This window comes from Antedon mediterranea, chromosome 2 (genome assembly GCF_964355755.1).
Source record: "Antedon mediterranea chromosome 2, ecAntMedi1.1, whole genome shotgun sequence".
NCBI lineage: Eukaryota > Metazoa > Echinodermata > Crinoidea > Comatulida > Antedonidae > Antedon > Antedon mediterranea.
Window position 1 is genome coordinate 14,443,528 of NC_092671.1, and position 21,868 is coordinate 14,465,395.

General features: G+C 30.5%; 1 protein-coding gene across 1 annotated transcript in view; it reads right to left on the minus strand.

The window, feature by feature from the left end:
- The window catches only part of LOC140040500 (cGMP-inhibited 3',5'-cyclic phosphodiesterase 3A-like), a 28,762-nt gene that overhangs the window by 5,388 nt on the left and 1,506 nt on the right, over positions 1–21,868 (minus strand). Inside the window, exons 2-7 of the mRNA XM_072086487.1 lie at positions 16,235–16,492; positions 13,636–13,711; positions 9,234–9,640; positions 7,695–7,835; positions 4,149–4,260; positions 112–234 (exon numbers count right to left, since the gene is read on the minus strand). Coding sequence (XP_071942588.1) covers positions 112–234; positions 4,149–4,260; positions 7,695–7,835; positions 9,234–9,640; positions 13,636–13,711; positions 16,235–16,492 — 1,117 coding nt within the window. The remainder of the gene's footprint in view (positions 1–111; positions 235–4,148; positions 4,261–7,694; positions 7,836–9,233; positions 9,641–13,635; positions 13,712–16,234; positions 16,493–21,868) is intronic.

Sequence of the window (21,868 nt, forward strand, 5' to 3'; positions counted from 1 at the left end):
TGGTATAAGATTTCATTCTGTCATGCCATAATTATGCAAATTTATGTGCAACAGTGCTGAAAAAATATTTGCTAGTATGCAAATTTTATGCAAATTTGATGCGAGTTTTACCATCTGATCCTTCTTTCATGTTGTCCTGATCATCAACGTTGACTTGAGTGAATCCAGGGATTTGTTGAGTAGATAGATAGTACACAGCATGGAGTACATCGGCGGCATGCACTCGGTTGTGATCTGTAAAATTACAAAATTCGTAAATAATTGACGAACAAGTAGTGTAGTTGAAATATGTCACATAAATATACAGGAATAGAGAAACTCTAAACTACGCAGTGATATACTGAAAATTAATTAAAGAGAGAATTTAAAAAAAGCCACACAAACCAAGATTCGAACTACAGTAGGTAGTAGACACTCAACCATTAGACCACTGGAGCTTTCATGGAATGGTTCAATTCTGATTGGATGACGACAAAATGTTTATTTAGCTGTTTACTTATCTCAATATAATTCATTTGCCAGCCAGTCAATTATAGTCAAGTTAGCACTTTTAAATAAACATATTAAACATACAATACATAACAACCAGCAGTTATTATTAATATCATTGAACCATTGCAAAAAAACAAACAAAACAAACTAGTGGTAAATGAATAGACCGATGCACACATTAATTGGAAAACTGGATTGATCTTATTGTTATTTATATAGAAAAAGTTCAAAACAACTATTTATTCAATGATACAGATTAAATATGAAAATATTTATAAAGTTATTACTTTATTGAAATCAACTTTCACTTACAGTGATAGGAAATTTACCAATATTTTAAGCAATAAATAAATAAAATATATCGCCCTTTTATTATTCTCCTGTTTGCCAATCCAGGTACCTGATTCAATGTACCTAGTTGTGTTGCATTTTGAGACATTTTTCCTACGAACATGATTGCAGGGTACTGTAGTACAATTATATTTTGTACTATGTTTTTATGTCTTTTCAATTTCGTTTCGTAAATTATTGTCAATCAAGAAGAGAAAATTATATAAGGGGAAATTGATGAATCTATGCAAGCAGAAAACAAGACAGAAGAGTCAGAGTCCTATGAGATGAAAGCTGTTGACAGACAACAGAACAATAGTAAAAAATGACTTTATAATGCAAAACAATAAATATTTAAATATGTTTGTTGGTAGATGAGCTACAATTGGTAGCTCCTCATTCAGACATGATTACCTCTACCATGTCTAAAAAAAAAAATATATATATTTGTGGTGTATTTGGATACTACCACTTGGCGACATGCTTCATGGAATGTATCATTGTCTGATAGGGGTATTTAATGAACAGTATATGTACAGTATTTCAGTGCTCTTCTCAAAGAGAAAAATGGCAATTTCGGTTTATCCAGGTATACTGTAAGCTAGACAGATGAGTTACAAAATCAACTAACCTGTATTTATAAATTTAAGTTGTTACTGGGATGACAATGCAAAGAAAAGGTATATAATACTACCACTACAAATTTAAATGGAGATATTTTAATAAAATCCTAAAAAACATATCATTACCGTTGCTAGCACTGATGAAGATCAAGATTTAAATGTCAAGTGTTATAAAGAATCATTACTCATGAATGCCCATTATTTTGTGTATATAACGGAAGTAGGCCTAGGTGGAGGAAATCATCAAAAGTCAGGTTGATTAAAAAAATGAGGATTTAAATTGATGAATTGATATTTTTTCAATTGACATTTTTAATAAAAAATAAATGAAATAAGAGATTTAAAAAAACATTGCAATATTTTATTGAACATGCATATTTGAAAAGAAAATATGGTAATAATGAATATAGGATTTAAGAAGAAAACAACCAGAAGCTTACAATAATAATTTATTAAACCTAACGATTTCAAAAGAAATAAATGAATGATTTTCATTGATAAAGGTCACAAAGATTATAAATTCTTGTAAAGAGATATGGAAAGTACCTTCATATTTACAGGTAATTAAAAATGTTTAGTAAAAGATAATGCTGTAATTAACATCTAAATGTTAAAACAAAATGTAATATCGCAATTAAATATTTGTAAAATAATAATTTTCAACATAATTATTCCCAGAAATGTTGAATACCGTTCTTGAAACCATAATCAAATAATATGATAATTAAAATTTCAATATTTCTTTCTCTTCAACAAGAATCAGATGGTACAAATATGGAGTCAGAATTTACAAGTAAATAATATTTAAAGATGAAATATGCAGTGCTAATGAAAATATTAACAACCATATTTCTTTATTATCGATAAGAGCCAAGTCATCAGGTGTCAAAAAATGCAATCCTACACAGCAAGGTATCATGATGAGTAGCAGCAGCAAAATTAACTTACAAGTAGACTTATATCACAATATAATGTAAATGCAGTCGGCGTTAAACACATTACCTCAGCTTGAGACAAATTCTATGGCACATAAATTTGTGTAATCTTCAATTACAGATTGTCAATACGTCTTTTAAGTACGAATTAAATTTTCGTATAATTTTATTTGAAAAATATAACACGAAAACAGAATTTTGGAAATTATTATTAGGTAATTACATTTGTCTTTGCAATATAAAATAGTGATTTCCATATTTGTTCTGGGCTGAATTTGAATTATCTGAATAATAAACATTTTCTTTGCTTTAAAAAAAAAAAAAACTATTTATATTAATTTCAGTAGAAATTTAGTACCGGTTTATTACATATAATTTCAATCCGTTTTGAATGTTAAATTCAATTAATGTATGATTTTCAATTGTTCACTTGTTACAAATTGGTAAGAGATAATATCTTCAATATAATTGAATAATAATCTCTACATCTGGCAACATAATGAATGAAGTATAGTAACAACATGAACATTTCCATGAATTATGTATAACACTAAAAATTACAATTACTATACATAAAAATGATACAACTTTACTGTACATTTAAAATGTTAAACTATTGTAAATGATGATGACACAATGTAATAAAACCATTTCATATTAATTTGTCAAAGAATTGAATTGGATGGATGTCATTAGAGAAGAATGAATAGAGTAATTATGCAGTAGAGAATGCTCACATGAAAATAACAGTATTAATGAATCTAAGGAGCTTTTGACTTGATCACATGAATGAAACTTTTGTCCTAGTGTCCTTGTAAAGTACAGTATACTGTTAGTTAAAGCACAGCATTCTGTTTAGTGTTTGTAAGATAAATCATTTAGATGATCCAAAAGATCTCCACTGTGTCCCACCTTAGTCCAATATGGCCATATAGGATATACGGCGTTGAAACACAGTTATCATCATACAACCGAAGCAAATTTCTGGATGGGAGACCGTCTTGGATTGTGTTGGGTGCAGTATATAGTGAAGAGAGTGATGGTATAAAGGTAATATCGGACTAGCAATTGATAGGCATGGGTTCGAGCCTATCTTTAGTATACTAATTATCCTTAGATGCTTTATTCTCATTGCCTCATCCTTCTGATGGGATGTAAAGCTGTTGGTCCCGTGGACATATAGTGCATGTTAAAGAACTTGGTACAATATTTGAAAAGTGTGATTGTACTTGAGGACCAGTATAAATACATTTACATACATGATGTTCTTACCACACATGCACATGTTTTTTCAGCAAGAACCACATTCTCGTGACAGTAGTGTACTGACTGAATTATAAATGCAGCTTAATAGAAACCTTTCAGTGGCTGCAAGCATCCTTCGGCAAAGATGTTTACTCTTAAATATTGCCTCATTTTTTTAATGGGATTATACAAGCGATGTGCACAAAGAATTCTCTATTCAAAAGAATAGGGAATCAACTTTTAATAAACAAATCGTGGTTACCAAGTAACTGTGGCTTGCACCATGAGTGCCTTGTTGATAAAATACAAATATCGTCATTTTACACTTTGTTCCAATTAATAAATAAAAAACTTTCTTCAATCATAAATTAAACCTATGTCTTCCTCTAATTTACGACCACTCTCATAGATCACTTTCTGTTTTATATTTAATCAAGTAGTTTTAAAGTGATTCTAGAGATTAAAAAAAAAAGGTCTTTAACTACAGGGAGACATGTACAGTATTAATTAAGTTTTCACTTACATCCGTTGTCTCTGTATCCATTTTCTAGTGCTCGAAAGTAAAGCATAAAGCTTTTGATTGGTACGCGAAACGTCTCAAATATTCCTGCATTGTGGAAAAGTTTATATGCAAGCTAAGAAAAGTATAGAAAAGATGATATATGATTTAGTATTTAGTATATTAGTTATACATGAATTATTAGAGTGAAACAAAACATTTAAGCAATTATGTAATAAAACATTACCCACATATTGGCAGAGAGTATGATGAAATTTTGATGAAAATTGAGCTAGACTTGGCCTTCGCAATATACAATTTGTATGTTGAGATTATTAGTATTAGCAAAGAATATATCAGAAGAATGAGCAATTACTGATTTTCTATTAAATATATTACATCAAAGTTTATATATTGCAAAATATATAATCATAATTATATTTAATTTGACATTTTATAAAGTTGAAATGTATTCTTTAGTTTCATATTTAAAGTAGATTGCTCTTTTTTTATGATATATATTCTTAGCTACTATAGTAGGGTTATATTCAAGGATTATACTTGCTCAAATAATGGTATTTAAATGTTTGAACTACTGTATTAGAATTGAAAATTAGGATAAGTATACAAATTGTTATGAAATAAATGTATAATAAGATTTATGTACAGAAGAACAATGAAACAAACAAACAATGTCATTCAATGTGAATATATCATTACATAATTTGTTTGTATCTAATGTACTTCTGAAAACAAACAAGATTTAATAGAGATTTTCAATTCAAAGTAAATTAATCTATAGAATGACTGAAAATCAAAACAATGACCAACTTCATTTCATTTGCAAAATACAATAATTCAGCTGTTTTGTCATGTCCAGTAGTTTCACAGCGTAGGACGTATTTACTAAGATAGACTTAGCCACTTAAAGTAAAGGTCATGACCTGCTTGATGGTGAGGCAATATCAGTGGCGGCCGCTGCAGCGAAACTACAAACAACATTATAAGTAGCCTGCCAATACTGGTGCATAAAAAATCAAATATGACCAGTATGCAGTTAATATCAGCACATTACCATTCAATCAAATGTTCAATGCAAACATTGAACTAATAACATACGGTTTTAATATAATACCATAGGTTAACAAATGTACAGTACATATACACTGTACAGTATACGACAAACAAACATTCTTCTAGGGGGTAAAGCCCCAAGTAAGCAAGATTTTTACAGGGAGGTTCATTTTTCAATAAAAGGGACAAAAATCGTCCTGAGCTAGGCTAGTAGGCCTTTACCACAATTTACTTTGATCTCTAGGGAGCCTTAGAAATAAAGGAGGGTTTCTTTCAAATCCCTAAACCCCCTGACTACGGGCTTGGTTATTTGTTTACAGGTGGGTTACATAAAATTTAAACATACATTGGTTGTGCTACAGTATGTTTTGTTTAATCACAAAAAAAGGAGAGTAGGAGAGGCTTAAAAGTTTAAGTTTATAGGCCTTTTTTTATGCATGTTAATGATACTGAGAGGTCTTCTAAAAGCTAATGGACTTTCAGCCAATTGATATTCACAAATTTATCTACGTACATAGGTAGTAATAATGATGATATCGATATTGGTGATGCTATGGGAAATGATGATAATAATGAATAATGATAACATTGATAATAATATTGATGAAAATGCTAAGAATGGAGAAGACTAATGACATGATGTCAATGCTGATACCCATAAAATTACTGATTAACAGTATATAGTAGAAAAGGAATTTATAAAGGAGTGGTATATGATAAAACTGAATATATAATAATGGAAATGTCAATGATGATGGCAATGATTTGATAATGAATTATTTGAAATTTATGATTTAGTGGTTAAGTATGTGCTTATGATGATGATAGCATTATACAAAACCAACTGTTCAATCAATGTTACGACGCATTTTGAGTGCGGGGCTCTTAGAAACATTTCCTTTACAGTATATGAATCGATGATAATTTAACTTTTACAATATAGCCCACTGCGCATGCTTGTATAAAATCAATAGTGATTTTATTTTGAGGCTAAATATTTAGAATGTCTTTACATGTACAATATCTGACACACTTTTATATGAACTAGGTTTCATTTGACGTATTACCCAAGAATTACTTCAAGAAAAAATATAATTATCTTTTTGATGTATGTTTCTCAAGAAAATGTATCATGTTAATAGGCTGTTTATGCTGGATATCACAATGGACTGTGCGACAATGTTAATAAAAGAAAACCTTTTAACTGGGATTTAATGAAAATCATACTTAATTTAATTTTGTCAACACTCTACTATACAAACAAATAAATTCAGTAAATGAGGCTTATATACTGTAGAAAAGCAGAATACAAACAGTACATTAATCAAAATATGTATTAGCATGTATTAGCAAATATTAGCAAAATACGTCATAAGCACATCATGAACGATTATTAAATTTATAATCATAATACATCGTGTATCAGTATGTATATATATGTTTATCATCTGTTTCCTTTTAAATTTCAAGTATATCAGTCAGTGATATATACATTTCGTATCATCTTCAATTATTTACGCATTGACTGATCGCTAAATCATACACACTGTAGAAATCAATTTTATGTCAATTTTTAATGCTTAGAATTATATACACCAAATGCAGCAAGATGAGAAATCAGTCTATAGTTCAATACAGGTTGAAATGCTACATTTTTTTGTTTTTTGTTATAGACAAGAAATGGCCTTTTCAAACTGGAAGTAAGACATATGGTTTCATACAGCAAATAGTTCTTTGTTGAATACTCAATATGTTACACAAAACTACTGTATGATATAGATACACAGTATACAGTAGGCCTATACAGTAAATATCTTTAAAAAGCTAGTTCTGGCTACTAGGCTTTTAGGAGTAACGAACATTTCTCAACCAAAAGAGCCAATTAACAACACGTACAACTTAATTTTGTATGTTATGTTTGTGGGCCACAACAAATGGTCTATCAGAGCCTCTTTTGTTTGTTTCTGATTAGGTGAAACCTTAAGAAAGATAATAAATGAATTTGGTTATTTGTATATTGTATGGTATTGTATGTGTTTTGGATATAGATCGAAATATATATTTATATTTATACTGGGTAACCTCTGAAGGCCCAGTTATGATCAGTGGCTGTGATGTACAAATACACCGGGGCAACCCCTACTCGTCTCGAAAGATGTACTAGGTTCTTTAAAGTGCACACGAGTTATATGTGTACGTACACTGGACCTTATCCGAGAAGACTCGTTCTACCACCAGAACCATGGAGTGAGTGAGCCTAGAACCCTTGCCGATGTTATGGCTACATAATTACTGTTCCACTGTCTTAATCGCTCGGCCACTCACTCACTGTGTGATGTACTGTAGTGTACAGAAAGCAAATTTCTGATTTTATATTGGACAAATAAACGCTGTGGAAGCAGCACATTCATTCATTCATTTATTATAGTTATTTTGGGCAATTTGGATAGTAATATAATTTATAAAATAATGTTTATGAATTTAAAATGAACATACCTGACTTAGTACCTCTCCATTGGCTTTCTCTGCAAGCTCAAATATGGGATAATCCCATTCTTCTACATTGTCCATAAGTTCTCTACATTCAGGTTTAATTGGCGATACGAAGTCTTCTTCCTTTTCTTCTTCTTCTACAGTCTAATTATAATAATAGATAACAAATATTCATAAAACTAAAAGTATTCTAAAAAGTTTTCACAGAATTTATACCATACCTCTGATGCAAAACTTAACATAAGACAAGTATGTTTAATTTCTTTCAACATGTAAAAGAAATCGTGATTTAATGTTTCTCTTAATTCTGAGAGACGGGCTATGTTGGTTTATCCATGTAAAATATATCAATCAAGGCACAAAATAGACCAATATCACTCAACAAATAGTATATATATATTCTTTCAAAGGAATCGCTTTAAATAAAAATAAGGGATTGTCTATGATGAGACAACCAATATTCTACTTTATAAATGTCTATTATATTCTGTTTGCTATTTTTTTAAAAATAAGTCGTTTCCTGTGTATTTATTCTTCAACTGCTATTTTGAAATATATTATATTTATAGTATAAGTCTACCCCTTGTAGCAAGATTAATTTTCACAAAAATAAAAGAACTAGGACTAATGGACGTATTCACCAATCACACTGTAGTGAGATATTTCCCTTAAATATTAAGTATTTTACTTAATTCAACAAATATTTAAGTATTTCCCTTAAATTGCATTAACTTTATATTTTAATTTTCAGGGTAAGTGTTTCCCCTTTTAATCAAGTGTAAATGGCAAATACAGCCACCAACTTTTAAGTTTGTATTTGTTCAGTAAATAAATGCATAAGACTATATACTAAAGTTGTATACCTCTACATCCAGTTGTTTTATTATTATAAAGTAAGATGTACATACTGCCACATAAGCACATGATTTTATCTGACAGGATGTAAACCACAATTAATGTTAGAATCATGTGTCATGGTATTTGTTAATGTGCTTTTGTGTAGTTCTTTCCTGTCTAAATGCTTTGTGCAAGGATTTGGGTAAAAGGTAAGAAGTAGATTTTGTGAACCTATGACAATTCTACCTACAATATGTATACATAATGAATATCTGTAACTGTGAACTTAAATTATAACATATGAATTGAATAAAGTTATCCCAATTATGACGTAAATTCTGACCCTGCCAAAAGGAGCACTGTCTTTCATGATTATGTTAAAATCTGATTGGATAGCAGCCTATATTCATCAGTCACAAGTTATAGGTGGAACCCCAATTGAGATTCACAAGTTATAGGTGGAACCCCAATTGAGATTCACAAGTTATAGGTGGAACCCCAATTGAGATTCACAAGTTATAGGTGGAACCCCAATTGAGATTCACAAGTTATAGGTGGAACCCAAATTGAGATTCACAAGTTATAGGCGGAACCCCAATTGAGATGAAACTGATACACATATTTAACATGAATTCAGAAATTCTACGATGATATAAACGATATAGTTAATAAGAAATTGTTAATTATTTTAAACAAATTACATACCTCATTTTTGTTATTATTAGTCTCATCTTTAATTGTTTGTGTCTGGATTTCTGGTACAGCATCTGTACATTCATCATTTTCTTTACATACATTATTAAGGCTTGAACTCGGTGTGAGGTCACCCTCAATGTTCTCAATTAAGTCATTCTCATCTTCATCACTGTTTACTTTAAATATAGATGGTTTTTCTAACCTCTCAACTGCATGACTAGAAATTTGTGCACGAGCAGGAGAGGTGCCAACAGAGTATGAACGTAATTTTCCAACATTTGTGCTAATGGTAATTGACTGAGATGGCAATGTACTAGACTGTGTACTTGTAGGGCTTCGAGTAGGAGAAACGTCTCGTGTTTGCCTGAAACTGGAACTTCTGGTTCGTAAAGGTTGTGGTTCTAATGTGGGCATACCTGTAAATAAAAATGTTTGTGTAAATTTTAGAAATTTTAATATTTGTAAAACGCACGAATCCTCCAGATTGGCAGATTTGTTGGGAAGTCATCCAAGTCACAAGCTGATTTATTTGATCCAGAAAAAAATATAACATTAATAGCAAAAAATGTAGGACCAGGAAGACTTTCATTAAGGCCAAAGGCTGCATGCATGAAAGCCACCCTAAAAACAGGAATACGAATCAATAATATGCTTTGGGAGAGCGCATATTTTCTTAAACATCTAATAGAAGAAGAAGATCTAAATTGGTACAAAAGAATATGACAATTACAGAGTAGGAACGTAATTTTCCAACGTTTGTACTAATTGTAATTTACTAATTAAGTGCCCTTAAATTGCTATCTTTAATTTAATTATTAAAGTATGTAATTATAGATTAAATTAAAGATAAACATTTAAGGGCACTCAACATTTCAGGTATTTCTTATCTGCACAATAATTGGAGATTTGTTTTGGTATCAAAAGGTACAGAAAGTGGATAGATACTGTAGTGATTGACAAAACTGATTTCAGTTGATGTTTGAATGATGCAACAAGAGTTTTGTTTGTATTAGATGTTGAATGTAATTTAAATTGTTCTTGCTTGCTCTACTGTACTGTACATATGTTTCCCAATAGTAAACCCACATCAATTATATATATCATATGAAGTACTGAACTATGTAGACTAGAATTCTCTCTTTTCTCATGTCAGAGGGCAATTACAACAGCAAACTACTATAACTGTAAACATTTTAAGTTTTGTTATGACAAATCAATCTACTAACTACTGTGTGGCTTATGCTTGGTCTATATGACAGAACATTTTTATATTCATAAAATGAGATAAAAATGTTTTTGAGATTTTATCTTTTGGGCTGTTGGTCTGACCATGGAGGTATCTGACAGCTACTGTAGTTACATCTGCGATATTTAACACATTTTGCAGTATGATATTGCTGTAACAACAATGAAATACTTACCGTATATTTCGGTGTATAAGTCGCACCTGTGTATAAGACGCACCCCCAACTGAGAGTAAAATATCGGTATTTTTTATATCGTCGATGTATAAGACGCACCTTATATTTCATCAAAACAATGTTTTTTTAAATTGTAATCAATATTATTGTAATAATATATTTTGTTATATCTACAACGGCATCCTTTATTTATGTTTTTTCTTACCTAGGCTCGGCCGCGCCCAGCCTCAACAAGTTCATGAGTTTCGCCGCAACATCGAGTGCATGACCGTGTGTGCAACACGCACGTGTGTGGGCTAGCCTCGCTTGATCATTTCGAGAGGGCGCGCGTTTTCACGGACAATCGTATTCGATTAGTATCTATTTATTTATTTATTTATTTGGAATTACACCTTTAGATCGGTGGCACACTTAGCACAAAGGTGCATCCTTCACAATATAAAATATAACAATTAACAGAAAAGTAATAAAAGGCAAAAGCAACTATCATATCCTACCCCCCCCCCCCCCCAATTTACATCGATATATACAGTAGATCATTACTTTACACAATGAATACAAAACAAGATATAGTAAAAGTGTATAAAATAAAATAAAATCAGCTGATAAACACAGCTTATTACGAAAAACCCCCAACCCACTTTTATTTCAATTTACTTAATGTAGCAATGTAGATAACATAGTTATTGAGTCATGGAATTCAGTGAATCATTTCGAAATTGCCATGCTTGTTTTAGGTATCTTTTAGGTATCTATGTATCCGAGAAGTGTGTACGCTAGGTCCATGCTATAATCACCTGGAGAAAATACTAGTCGAATACCGTACACCATGTGGCCACCAAAATAAGGGCTTGCGCTTGGGGTACGGCGGTCGTGCGTATAACTACTGTATAAATAAATACTATTCCAATCGTACGACGTAAACGTTTACAAATAAAATTTTATCGGAGCGCCATAATGAACAAATCTTTTCATCATATTTAGTATAACATCATGCTGAAATGACTTGAAAACTAGGCAGAAGCAGGTTGCCGTTACGTTAGTTAGTTACTGTAGCTAGGCCTAGCCTACTCAGGCCTAGCAAACGAGGTGATAGCCTAGGCCAATGTACAATCTGTGTGGTGAGGCATTTATGTTCGGTGTATAAGACGCACCCTTAATTTAGAGGTCAAATTTGCGTGTCAAAAGTGCGACTTATACACCGAAATATACGGTAATCAATAATTAATTGTTTACTATTGGTATTATAATATTTTTGACGCATGTCAGTTATCAATAAATCTATATCTTACAAGAAAACATCAAAAACAGTGCATTGTCCTTTTGAACTAGGTCAACGTAGTGACCCTAATTTCATTTGGGTTTAGTTTAGGAAGCTTTCAAAGAAATTGCAAAATACAATTTACATAAATATTATTGATGCCAAGAAGGCCAATTTGTGATTCATAAGATTAAATGTTGATTAGTGTTTGCTAAAGGAGATGGGCTTTATCATTTGGATTCTAGTCCACTGGGCTAGTATTCTTCATTTTTGCCATTAAATTAAACAAGAAACATTTCTATACAAAAAACGCTGCACAACTTTTTGGTGTAACAGTTTTAAGTATTCTTTCTTAATGCTATGGTAGTCACAAAACCAATTGTCTTGGTATACTACAACAATATCTTAAAAATGAAATGTAGTTACTGTACCTCCAGAAACTTCAAGAAACACCTTTAAGATGTAAAATAATATTTACTGATCAATTAAAACATTATTTCAATTTTATTTTATGTTTTTGTACAGCATATATATAAATTAAATTTTTATAAACATATAAAGACCCGTTATGAATTGTCATCTGTTATATAGTATTTTAGATTACTATTTGGGCAATATATCTTAATTTCTTCACTATATAATAGCCCCTACTGTACATAATTTTGTTATTACAGTACAGTATTAAAAACGAAATAATTGTTAAGAAACAAGATGGTAAAAGACAGGGTACAGACACAGTACTTTGGTTATACTAGAATGACTGTTGATATACTGTATAATATGGTACACTAACAAATAAATTCTATTGAGATGGATGCAGACAGATGGGCAAGAGAAAATAATTTAAAACCTAGAGTATTTTCCTGTCTATTAGACTAAGCTGTTGATAGATTTGTGAAAAAGTCACCTTTCAAGTAGGCTAATTTTAAATGAAGTTTGAATACTGTATCTGGTTAAAAACTATAAAACGCAAGTGATCACTATAATGTGTATTGTGGCTTTTTTCAGATTCATGGTAATCATGTATGTGGTTTAGACACCCAACAACACTCATTACCATTATTGTCAGTTCTATTAAGAACCACAAGGAAATAACAAATATTTCATAATGTATGCTATTGGGAAATTTGTAGACAAATTAGGCACATGTTGCAAATATCAGGAAAGAACATGTTGTACTTTGGGCCTAATTTATACCATTTTGTCAAGTAATAATGTGCTCTGCAGATTTCAATATTAATACTCAATGAAATGTGTGTCTGCTCAGATATTAAAAGGAGTTTAATATTGAATTAAATTTTCTTAATTTAAAGTTTAATCCTTGAGAAAAAAATGTTTTTTAATTAGAAGGTTCTTCAATGGAGTTAGACAAACTAAATATTTTACTTTTCATGACTATAGACAAACAGAATAAAAGCACACATAAACCTAAACCTTTGCGTTTTCTATGCTATCCACTGATAAAGAAAACAATGAAATAGAGAGTTAGATTTTTCTAAAAAACAACAGGATAAAAACTCCTTTTTATGTTAACGAATAAAAAGCGCAATATAAAATGCAATCACTTTCAGTAAACCATCCAATTATCAGACATTGAAACATCTGCACAAACTGCTGTAAATCTTGTTTTTTCGCTGCACATTTTCTCATTAATATTCTGAATTCTAACTAATGTCTTGAATGATGTTAAATAATACAGCCATTAAACTCAGTAGAATAATCATATTACCTGTGGCTGAGGTAGTAGTTGTCCAGGTCGTAGACATGCGACGGATCAGACTTGGCGGTAAACTACGGCGAAGCCGCTACAAAGAAAACAAAAGTTAATCATGTTTTTGGTTAAATGTCAAATTTAAATACATAGTAGAATTTACTGATTATGTGGGTTTGGTTTTTGTTACGCGGCGTACCCTTGGATTTTGGTGATTCGCAGGTTGAATATCGTACACTGTACTGTAGCTATAACAGTTCAATCCAAACTTAACATAAAGATCAATAGTAACTTTGTTTACTCTGTGTACAGTATATTTTTTTGTATTTTGTGTCTTAGTCTGGGACACCAAATCATTCAAACCTCTAGGAGTCTCATAAATGTTTGAACATGGAGTAATTAGTACTATTTATACAATAAAACTAGTAGTATACAGTATAATTGAGAGGGCCACATTTTTGCTAATAAACCTTTCAACTATTTTCCTAGATATGCAGATTCAAAAGTTCACTTTATATTATGACATTTGTATCTTATCATAAATAATCATTTGTTGCATATATACTGTACATATAAGAATTAATTGACTTTTTCCAGAAATCGGTCATTGAATTTGACCCTACATACATTTAGATGGCGAAAGTGATGTACTAATTGGTTATATATACAGGCAGATGTTTCACACAACAGACCTCCTTTCACAGGTAAATATGGTTTTAATGAAAAATACTGTATTTCATGATTTCTGTCGCTGAAAAATGATGATAAATTTGCAATTAAATTTAAAGATGGGAAAGTGATTATAATTGGTTAAGACTTCCTAATCTATGTAGACTTTGTTCAATGAACCTACTTTTTGATATACATGCTTATAAATGCAAATTCCCATTTGATTTCTTTCGCATTATTCTAAAAAATGGCAATAGATTCAAAGTTTCAGAATTACCTAATTAATTTGATACCATTTACTGACAAGGAAAGAATACTCATTCCCACTCAAAATTATTAGCATTTTAAAATAAATTACACTTTAGTTCATGTCCTTAATATCCATCTTATTATGAAGTCTTTACGAAGGTGAAACACTCAACAATATACATTACATGCAAATAAACTGAACATTAGCATCCCTTTATGCAAGAGAAGACTAAATATAGTATACTTTCATACTGTTAATTAACATTAATGAACTACATTGTCTGTAACCGAAATCTTGATTATAATTATAATTATTTATTGTGCGACTTATGCCCTTGCATTGCATTCTAGATGGGGTGCTTGGTGAAAATTAAGTGACTGTATCCATAAATAAGAACTAAATACTTGTCAGTGAGCTCATCTACAAAAATATACTGTAGTGTCAACGGTTTCACAAGGGTTGAATAGTTAATTTGAGTGGCATGGCTTATAGTGAAATGCCATGCAGTATAATTGTATACATCACAATACTTTAATCCTTCTTATCCTCAGGTTGTGAATGAATTAAAGAAAGGAATTTGCCTTTGAATATTAAATGCACGGAAGAAAATATTTCCAAAATGGATTTTAAAACCATTAACCCATAAAATTTATGGGTTCATAGATCTTTTTAGCTGCACCCTATAAAAAAGTCTGTTTATGGAAAGATCATCTTGTAATCAAAGCCACATAAACCCATATGGAAGGTATTCCATCAAGATTTATGATTTCGCACATTAGTAATTAGTAACTAATCACTATTAAGAAAATGTAAAATTCTTATTAAAATTTTAATGCAGCAATGTACCAGAGATTATAACAAAGGATGAGTGATATTATTTTCATGGCTAATAACATTTAAGGATGGGTGGAGACAGCAATTAGGGTGGTACCCTATTTCAAGGTTGTCAAGGTGATAATTACTGATTTTTGTACCCATTTTTGTATTATATATTATTAAAAATGCTTATCTAAAACTATAACTAAGCTTTATTGGAAGATCTAGGGATCAAGTCACCCACATTTGTTAGCACAACTATTCCTAATTAAAATGACATCAGCAAAATTATAAATTTTACTCAATCAATCCTGTAGGTGGCCAAGTTTTATGATAATTGTGTTTACAGTACAGTTAGATCTGTTTAATTAACCAATTATTTCTAGATGTGAATATTCTTATCTTATCTTACACAGCTGGTAAATTAATTTAGCTACAGTAGCCTATTTATACAAAAATGAACTTTAGAATACAACTTTTTCAATTTTTTATCTTATTCTAAATTTTACATAATCCTTAAATTATTAAACTCACCAATAGTATCTAAACTTTATCCATTAGATTTGTTATTTACATTTTATTCAATTTAATCCAAAATTTTATTTGTAATTGAATCTTCTTAATTTATAAAATGTCATATTCTAAATGTCATCTTCTTATCTATAAATGTCACGTACATGTACTTCTTATCCATGTAGATGACTGAATCCTACAAATGTTTAGAGTTTTATTAAATAAATTATGTTTGATGGAAAACAACAATATATACTTCACAAAAGCAGCTACTGTTACAGTGGCAGGATAGCTGGTTCGTAGGGGGGCTGAAACAAAGCCAGAGAGCAGTCATTGAAAAAAGACCTGGTTGATGTTGTCAATACATACCTTGGGCAGAGTAACTGGTTTATCCCCAACATAAGGAGAGTCATCCATATCTGTTGTGTAATTACTTTGTGTAAGGGCCACTAGAGGACTAATCTTTGGTCTTTGTAGTGTGCTGTAGCTCGTAGGAGGACTTATAAGTGTTCCAACTGCTCGAAGACCACCGATAACATTTGCAGGTAATGTGGTATCTGCTAGCATGTCCATTATAAGCCCATGGGCTTCTTGCATCACTGCAACATCAACCACAGAGTTTGAAACCTGGAAAAAAGAATTGTAAGATAATGTTAGTACTGCAGAAACTTACTAACTGTATAGTACCTACTACATGTAGGCCGACAAAAGGTTTTGTTGAAAAGTAAAAGGCCAGGAAACATTAACAAGACTTCTGGACGAAATATGACAAATGAAACACTATGTTTGTGATAAGCTAATTCCATAAAAAGCTACAGTACAATCAAAGAGAATTAAAATCATTGAAAATCACCGTCGGTAAAACCACTACACTCACAACCCTTGCAACAGCAAAAGCAACATCATGTCTTTTGATCCAAGGAAGTAAGCTAGGATGTAAGAATGTTACATTAATATTAGCAATATTATCCTGTTAACATGCTTGTAAGTAAAATCAGATCTAAAATAATTTCAGTACATCATTGTCTTCGGAATCATGAATGAATGTTGGAGGTAAAATTTTGACATTGATTATTATATCAAATTAACCAGAAATCTCATTTGGTTTTAATATAGAAAATGAAAAAAAAATCGGCTTATTAATTATTTTTGCTGTTGTTGCAAGTTTACAGAATATGATTTACTGATTAAATTTGTTTTATTTACTGTAGTATAACAAATATACAGAATGTATTGATTTAACTGAACTGTTTAAACATGAGTTTCAATATTTATAACCATTTTGGTGGCTTTACAATGGTTATAGGCCTAATATACTTATTTTGTATGGAAAACCTCCATTCAAAGCATTCTATTGTTTTTAACTAAATTCTTTATTTCTTATGGTTTAAAAGCTTTAAAAAAAACCTGCTTTTTTAATTTATTAATGAGTTACAGTTACTTAATACTACTTGTAAATAGCTTTCTGAAAACTTCTGTCAAGATATATTCACAACTTAAAGATTGAATGTAAAATAATCAATATGAACGGTAATGAGAACCTAGTGTTATCAAGCAAGACCTCAAGCTTTTGCCATATTTGTGATGTGACTTGAGAAACTTAAGCCGCTTTTGACGTCAGTATTAAACAGGCATGTTGATTTCATGTATTAGGTGATAGTAATATTAATAGGTTATAAGTACTACGTAGATTTGTCAATCAAGGCAGGTTTAATGTCAAATCAATAAATTTAACGTCATACTGTAGGCCCAGTGTACATTATCATAAACGTCATATTAAAATAATGAGATATTATCACATCAATGTTTTGTTGTTTACAGTATTTAGGACATGACATAAAAACAATAAACAATGGTCTTTCTTTATGTATGATGAAAGATGTGAATAAATGTGAATTTAATTGATCTTTTTAATAAAGGAAAAGACTCTGTTTACAGCTTAATGTGCTGCAGTATACTGTTTTAGTGAAAAGCAAGCTTATGTTTAACACAACAATTCGGTTTGGCTAAGATATTTTTAACCTGTCAACACCACTTTTGTGACATATCCCATAATGCCTTGCAAATCCCATGAGGGTATGTAAAGCGGATGTATTAATAATGTTTCCATCTTGTCTCACGTGTTTATTTTGAGCAGTTATAATATTGTTGAAAGTTAATGGTGTTCATCACAGAGGTACAGTACTGTACATTTATATATAGATATGTATTAATAATTATCTTATATCTCTGTGTTCATATTAACTACATACAAGATAGTGCATAAACCTTTTTCTGAATTCAATCATCACTAATTATATCACAACAAATTACAATGTTTGAATATGGTGTTACACAAATAAATCAAAAGTCTCCAGGGGAGAGGCATGACTTAAGTATAAATCAAAGGCATGCACTTTTTACAGATAATTGCAATACCAGTACAACTTTCAATTTATATATGCTGTAAACACTGACTTAATTTCATTGTATGATATTATCCTAAAAGCAATAACCATATCCATTAATCCACTATTAAACTGACTAGATTCAAAGCAAAATTGATTTGACCTATTGATATAATGGGTCCAGGTTTGCTTTTTTCCATAATGAATAGTTAGCTTATCTCTGTGGTCTGATCGCAACAAAGAATACAAAAACGTATGTGGGGTATACTTAAAATACAATAAGTGCATTTTAATGGGAGTAAACCATCCTCAATTCACTTTGATCATGATGATGATATACATTTCTAAACTGTTGTTTTCCTCAGGCAAAGAACAGTTCAGTTTACACACCAAAGTATTGAAAAGACTTTCGAAGCAGATCAGGTATCAGAAATATCGGAAACTGAATACTATAAGCACGGAAGGTGTTGGGTTTGATGTTTCGTTAACAAAGATAGATAGTGACATCCAAGCAAATAACATTCCATAAAAAAAAGATATTAAATTAAACCTTAAAATATATTATACTATTAATACAATTATTAAAGACCTCGACTCATGATTAGTTTCATTCCTATTGTCCTATTGCGCAAAGAAAAAAAATGGTGACAAGTTTTCGTACAGTATGTACAGTAGATCAGATACCACTTGTCAAATTCAGATTGACTCAGAGGTTACTCAAATTTTCTATTCCATCCCTCAAACTATACCTACCAATACCTGGAATGTCTGCTAGGAATTACCTTTTATTATTAGATCATGAAGTACACACCTTATATTATATCATATGGGCCTGTTTATGCTGCATAACGTTAAATAGCCATTCATTTGAAAAAAGATTTTGTTAAAGACACTAGACCTGCACTTTACGTTTTAGCAACATTTCAACATTATTGAAGTACAGTATATGTTTGATCCAAAAAAACATAACCGGTGTAATAATGTGAAATGCTTTGTGCATTTAGTGTTATATAGGATTGACATAATAAATTAAATTCCGAAGTTTTTAACAAATACTTTCTGCTGCCAAGGAATTGGTGACTAATTTAATGATTTTTTGGCAACTTGAATCGCAATCACTGTACGCATGGTATCAGCTCAGCTGTTAAGAAATCATACATCAGTATTTACTGGTAGTTTTTTTTTTATTCAATTAATGAAAACTTAAACAATGTAAACAAAATATACACAAAATAAAGATATCATCAGACTTAGAGGCCAAGGCCTGTCTCAGAAAGACCCAACAAAACATATAACAAAATAAAAATTGATACAAATTAGGTAAGTGGCATAATAATAATACATTTATGAATTTCTAATTTGTCAAAATCTGTACAGTATGTAAATACCACTGACACATTAATTAATTAATTTAATTTCTACTAAACCACTAACTATCAGTTACTGTATTCATCCATGTACTGTACAAATGATGACATCAATTCTGATATTGGATTCCAAAATGGAAAAACCTTCACATACTGTAGTGTAAAGTTAATAGAAACTTGTGATGAGAAAATGCTAATTATATTGTAGATTACTCTAGCTATATTCATACAGTACTTGTATGGAATGGAAGACGGTGCCGTTTATACTGTAAATAGAATTTTTAATATTCAATATTATATTAAATTTGAAAAAAAAAGCATCAATAACATCAATTTAAATTATTCAATTTCAATTATTGAAAGACCAAACAAACATAAATATTACAGAGACTTGAGATTATTAATAAACACCTACACACCTACTCAGAATACAGTGTTCTTGGACAACACATTAAATAATAATGAGTTAAAATACAAAGTTCAAGTGAATAAAATCAATCAAGTTGACTATTAAACCATGACAAAACTCCTAAATATTTAATAAATGTTCAATTAAATTTGTCCAAATTATCAGAATGCAAACACTCTTATTTTTGTTTTTCATTTTTAAATAATTTTTCTCTAAAGCTCTGCCTACACTATCAAACTTGATGTGATAAAATGTGATGTGCACTCGGATATGGACATGATGATGTCACATTACTACCATATTATTTGGGCATCTCACTACTATATTTGGGTACAGTACTACCATATTTGGGTACCTTTTTTTAGTTATAGGCTCACCAAACACAAGATACAGTACTTTATTATTTCATCTTTCACTGATCAATCAATCAATCCATTCATTATCATTTGTGAATCAAGGTGTGTAAATAAATGTTATGATATTTGAAATGAATCTTTATTTATTATTTTATGGAATGGACTAAAAAAATCCAACCAAATGTGATGCTAGCCATTTCATTTTAATAGCGTACAATTGGTATCCATGGACTGACCTAGACATTTAAAGTACACTGTAAAATATTGACATGCCATTAAACATAGAGGCACTAAGAAATGGTACATCAAAATTTATCAAGATTTTAGTGCGATACAAAGTTACTAACAATAATACAATATACAAAAAATTACCAAGAATTCCCTTCTATTAATTCCCAGAATCAATTTCACTCTGAATCTTAAAATCTCTGATCTTTAAAAATACCTTTTCTTTTGATTAACATAATGAGGTATACATGGTACAATCAAAACTGTTTTAGTGTTATAGAGTACAGTGGATTGTCTTGAATCTTGACAAAGCTAAGGTACAGGCATGAATTTTAAATACAATATTTGGTTAATTGTACATAAATCAAATATTTGTAACAGAAATCGAGACGAAAAAACATGAATTTCCCTTAATATGGTCAAATACAAAATTTGGCAAAATTCTTCCATAAAAACCAGAAAGACTTTTTTTCAGTAGTTAGGTAGTTAACCTAATGTAATAACATGTCTGTTGACTCCCCAGACGGTGAAAAAAGATGATGGATATACAGTGGATAATTTTTGCTATAGCATGAAAATAAAAAGCTGAAGTTGAATAAAAATATCAGAAATGTAATATTCAAGTTATATTACCTATATTTAGTCATCTGATAACATTTTTTACAACACCGTTTATTTTTCATAGCTTTATAAAATGCCTCTCTATTTACAAAATTTGTGTACAAAAGAATAGAGATTTTACTGTGTAATTTGAACTATCCCCCCACTGATAAGAAAGTGCTTATTTTCAACAAGCTTGTGTAACACAAATAAAATCCCAAAAATTATGAAACATAGGGGAAACTATAGATCGATAATTATTGGAATGTATGATCACTAGAAATTTTTTGCCCGCACCTGGCCTTTACTGTATAGTATAATTTGGAAGAAATTGTGGTGATTGCCTTTACAGCATGTTGAGTAATAAATCATTTTGGTTGATATAATAAATAATATTGGTTTCATGACTGTATAAGAGGTTGTCTATTCTAATTTTGGAGGGAATGAGGCCAATATTAAATTAAAACAATTTATAGCTAACCTATATTCATACCAACATTGGCAAGACTTGAGGGCATAGAGACTAGATCCAAGGTGAATTTACCTTACATACACAAAAAAGAATAGAAGGACATAGTAGTACATTCTGCAACTATGTTGGAAACAAAAACCTATAATAAATGATATTTGTTTTTGAATTAAACCAAGTACCTGTA